At 28.6% G+C, this 5,099-nt stretch overlaps 1 protein-coding gene across 2 annotated transcripts; it reads right to left on the bottom strand.

Moving 5' to 3' along the window:
• Nucleotides 1-2,500: 2,500 nt before the first annotated feature.
• LOC129241839 (uncharacterized) lies at nt 2,501-4,891 on the bottom strand. Of its 2 annotated transcripts, XM_054878365.1 has the most exons (3): nt 4,735-4,891; nt 4,371-4,649; nt 2,502-4,308 (listed from the first exon to the last, which is right to left on the bottom strand). In XM_054878365.1, the coding sequence occupies exons 1-3, from the start codon at nt 4,775-4,777 to the stop codon at nt 4,265-4,267; spliced, it is 366 nt and encodes a 121-aa protein (XP_054734340.1). In that variant the 5' UTR covers nt 4,778-4,891; the 3' UTR covers nt 2,502-4,264. The 2 variants fall into 2 exon arrangements, with proteins under 2 accessions (XP_054734339.1, XP_054734340.1); XM_054878364.1 differs by having other exon boundaries at nt 2,501-4,649.
• Between the last annotated feature and the right edge of the window lie 208 nt (nt 4,892-5,099).

Raw genomic sequence — 5,099 nt, 5'->3', positions numbered from 1 at the left:
TCTTATCACCAGCAGATACCATATCGAATACTTTCAGAGTTGGAAGACATGACCTTGCCAGCGAAGCCGCTGGATTTTCATTTATCCATATAACGAAAGCAGGAGAATTATTTTTATATAGAGAAAATGCCCAACACCGTCCGAGAAATAAATTATCAAAATTTAAAGAATTTTTCCCAACACCGTCAGAGAAAAAAATTATCAAAATTTATTTTACTAAACTTTAATAACTTATAAAACGCCACATAAAAATTAATTTCTAGAAATTCTAATTAAAAACCTTGGACTTGGAAAGAAAAGGTGATGGAATATTTCCAATTTTTATATAGAGTTTGTAACATGAATTTATATAGTTTTTGTTAGACGAGGAGTTATACTTTTGTAAAAAACTATTAAACATTAATTGGAAAGACGGTCGGTTAATGGTCGATATTATTACAGGACACAACCCATGGGGTCAGCATATGACCGCCATTGGAATCATTGAGGACCCAATGTGCCTGTCTTACTTGGAGGAAGCGGATAGCAGTGAGCATTTTCCCTTGCTAGAGCAAGACTACGAGTTTTGGTTCCGATGTCGTGGGAGTGAGTAGTATTCGTTCTCTAAAGCTGGAGGATACTTACAGATTTACCAAAGAATCTGGAAAGTTATCACAGGACTAAAAACCTCTGTCTCTATTCTTTCCTATCTCTTTCTCTGATACTTTTACCCTTCCCTCTTTGAATATCTACCCTCTCTCCATAGCTCTAAATATGGGCTTTTTAGTCTGAGTGTTTTAGGAGCCACCAAATCTCTTGGTGCTCCTTGGCTCGACTAAATCAAATTTCAATTTTCAATTTCAATAAACATTCAAAAGAAAAACCTTCAATGGGAAAATAATCTGAACTGGTAAAATATTGAAGGGCAATCGTTTGTTGCGGACTGTATGTGTTATGAAATTTTGCCTATTTTCTCGCCAAAGATTGCAACGAATGAACTGCAGAACCGCGTAAATAAATAAAATAAATATTTGAGGCGTGCGCCTTGATGTTGTTACACAAACAGAGGGATCTACAATTTTAAGCCGACTTCGAACGTCAAGTTTTGAAAAGTTTTTTCACAGCAGCCAACATATTTAGCTTAGCTTTAACTTTTTTATATAATGAATTAATGGCCTCCAAATGTTTAGTTTTCGTATTTTTGTGAGCTCACAGCCAGTTTAACAATAAAACAAGAAATTATTTCGTTGAATTGAATTTTTTGTTCTACTATTTGCTAATAAACTCTAATAACGAATAAAATTAATAAATACTTTGGTTTATACTCTTTTTGCTAGATGAAGACACATATTTTCACAAAAATATGTATATTGTGAGCATTGCGAAAAATTGCTATGCGGATTTTGGTAACACTGACTGTATTTTATTATAAACAAAAAACCTTTGTATCAGAATTTCGTAAGTAACTAATTTCGTTTCATAGCATAGTTTAAATATTTCCATTTAGGTAGTATTTCAAATCAAATAATTTTTTGCCCCACCAAATTTCTAAATTCCTTCCGATTTCAACTAATTAAAATGCAATGCATTGAATTTTTATGACAACTACTTTTTTTAAATTGAAACACTGCAAAACTCACATAAAATCCCCTCTTTATTGGCAAGAATTTCCACAGGACCGCATAAAAACTCGCCGGCAGTATCACTGCCGCAGCATGACAGCATTCAGCCGGACAAGACGTATTATGAGTGTACGTGGGTGCGCGAACGTTGGACAGCCGTTTCAATGACAAGCGTAAAACCAATGAAAACCAATACATACAAAGGAGTCAACATGAGCACGTTGATCTGGGAATCGTGTGCCTTTTATCAGCATGGCGACATCGCCACCTTATCTGCCGCTCATTGTGGTGCATTTAGCGAGCACGAAAGCGAAACTGATTGAATAATAACGATAACCAACTTGGTCAGGAACGGGCTGTATGCATACATACATATATAATATAAAAACACAACATATTCTTTTGAAAAACTATATCTGGGTTTATTAATTACTCTTTTAATTAGTCTTTACTAAATTAAATATATATCAATATAAACGCTCTATACAAAAGCAATATTAATTAAATTTTACTTAATGGAATGCTTTATATACAAATTTATCTCGGACTGTATCCTTAGCACGCACTTTTCAGCAAACTTATTTTTCTTTATTCTTGTATTTATTTTTTGCTTTATTTCATTTTATTATATAACTTTTTTTTACGCCTTTTAATTTTTTTTTGTCTTATATATATATATATATATTTTTTTTCTTAATCCATTTTCATTTCAGCCAGCTAGCTATTTTATTTTATTTTTTTAATTATTTTTTTTTGTCTATTTCATTTTATTTGTTAACTATTATTTTATATTTTTTACTTTACTTTTTCAATTTTTTTTTTTTTAATTTATTTTATTTTATTTTTTTTTCTTTTGTTCGTTTTTTATTTTAATTCAATTTATGTCATTTTATTTTAATCAGTTAACAATTTTTGTTATAATTTTTCTTATTTAATTAATATTTTAATTAATTTTTTTATTTGGCTTTAATTTATTTCATTTCATTTATTTATTTTTATAATTTTTTTATATTCATTTAATTTAAGGGGTTAGGGGTATTCGGGATTTTCAAAAAAATTGGATTCTTTTTTGCATTTTCTTAAAGTATAGTATCTTAAAAATATTGTGCCAAAATTTGTAGTGAGTCCAACAAATACTTTTCGAGTTATTCAACAATTAACAAAAGATCCTTCGGGCGTTCCAGAGCAGATAGCAAAACTTTAAATTCGTTTATCTCAAAACTATGTTTTTTTGAACTGTTGATCACTGTAACTTAAAAACCGCTTGGTAGATTTCAATAAAATTTATACTGCTTTTGAAAAACGTAAAAAACTTTTTTCAAAAATTTAGATTTTTTTTTAATAATTAATTGTCGGTTCTTTTCGAAAATCTGAAAGACATGTCCTGAGGCCGCCGTATTGTTAATTTTGAAAGAAAATATTATATCTTAATAAAACTAATTTCTCTGGTTCGATTGATTTTAGATGAATCTCGAAGGACTTGTGATGATCACCGCAAGGGACTTCTGGAGAAACGGGCTCCACACAAACAGCGATAACTTTTACAATTAATATTTTTTGTTTTTGAAATTTTGCTAGAGTCAAGTCGAAACATGAGGTATTAAAACTATGTTTTTAGTTTTGTAAAATAAAGCAATTGACTAGCAAACAAAAATATTGAACTTGGGCCGCTAACCTAACCTTAACCGCTTAATATAATTTTTTTTATACTTTTTTTTGTCTTTTCTATTTTATTTTAATTTTTTCAATCAGGTAACCACTATTTAATATTATTTCTTTTATTTTCATTTTTTTATTTTAATTTCTTTCATTTATTTTTTTATTCCCTTAATCCTTTTTCTTTTATTGCAACTTATTTCATTTTATTATTAATTTCATTTAATTTAATATAATGTTTTAAATTTTTTTTTGTACTCTTTTATTTTATTTTAATTTTTTCAATCAGATAACCACTAGTTTATATTTTTTCTTTTGTCTTCTTTTTTATTTTAATTTATTTAATTCATTTTGTTCTTTTTTATTTTTGTAACTTTTTTCATTTTATTATAAATTTCATTTAATTTAATATAATTTTTTGAATATATTGTTTTTTGTTCCTTTTTATTTTACTTAATTTTATTTCAATCAGGTAACCATAATTTTCAATTATTTTTTTATTTAGTTTAATATTTTTGACATTGCTTTTTTTTGCTCTTTTTTATTTTAATTTATTTCATTTTATTTTATTTCAATCGTGTAATCATTATTTTTAATTACTATTTCCAAAAAATTTGTTTCCTTTTATTTTATCTTTTATTTCAATCAAGCAACCTTTATTTTATAGTATTTTTTATTTTATTTTATAGTATTTAGTATTTTTATTTATTTAATTTAATTAAATTTAAAAACTAAAGTTTTTTGTTCTTTTTTATTTCATTTTAACTTATTTCGTTTTATTTAAAATTATTTCAATCAAGTAGCGTGGCCCTATGCTCCATCTTGGCACTCTAGGGTTGTTGATGATGATGAGGTAACCATTATTTTATTTTATTTCTCATTATTTATTTATTTTTTTTTAATTTATTTAATTTTTTTATATCTCTATTTTTAAATTTTTTTTTGTTTTTTAATGTAACTTATTTAAATTGATTTTATTTCACTTCAATCAGGTACCCATTTGCACTTCAGTCGAAGAAATTTCCTCCCCTTTCACTACTATCTACAGGACCTGTCAACCAAATTGTCTGCTGTCAATTTCATTACTATTCTTTTCACAATTACAATCCACACCTTCTAAGCGTCCAGTTTTCGAAGTCAGTATGCGTATACCTTCGGCGAACTTCGGAAATCCAGACATGGACTCCCTGAGCGATGTCATCATCACTGGTAAATACATGAAGAAGTCCCTCAGATGCGTAACTAATATATTGTAGTCCATTTGTGAGTTATTGTTGCCACGGAATAAATTGCCAAAGCCGCCACCACCGCCTATTCCACCTCCGCTGCTACTGTCATTAAAATCAATATCATTCGGATGTGGTGGTGCGGCGTGTAAGCGTTGCAGGTTGACTAACAAAATTAGATTATTCACAAATTTTTGCATCAATTTTTATTGAACTTTTATTAAAAAGTTCTCGCATGCAGTTCTACTTACAGAGCAACATCACTAAGATAGATGCGAATATTCTTTGCTTCATATTCGTGGATCTTTTGTTTCTGCAATATATTTACTTTGCTTTTTTTTTTGTTTTCTTATAAACCTTCTACTGCTTCACTTTGGCTTCTGATTCTCTGCAATTGTTGCTACTGCAGTTTTCACAGAAATGGCCCTCGATCAGCTGCAGTTGGGTTTTTATTAAATTTTCTCGCAATGTTTTGCTAAATTCGCACATTTTTGCCTTCAGGTGTTGCTTTAATGACGTCTTTCATTACTTTTAGTGTTATTGTTTTGCATAATTTTTCTTTTTAATTACAAAATATGCATACAAGCAAATTGTATGTATGTTCATATGGATGTAT

Source organism: Anastrepha obliqua, chromosome 3 (genome assembly GCF_027943255.1).
Source record: "Anastrepha obliqua isolate idAnaObli1 chromosome 3, idAnaObli1_1.0, whole genome shotgun sequence".
Classification (NCBI taxonomy): Eukaryota; Metazoa; Arthropoda; class Insecta; order Diptera; family Tephritidae; genus Anastrepha; species Anastrepha obliqua.
Note: the sequence above shows the minus strand (reverse complement) of the source record. Positions and strands in the feature narration are given on the sequence as shown.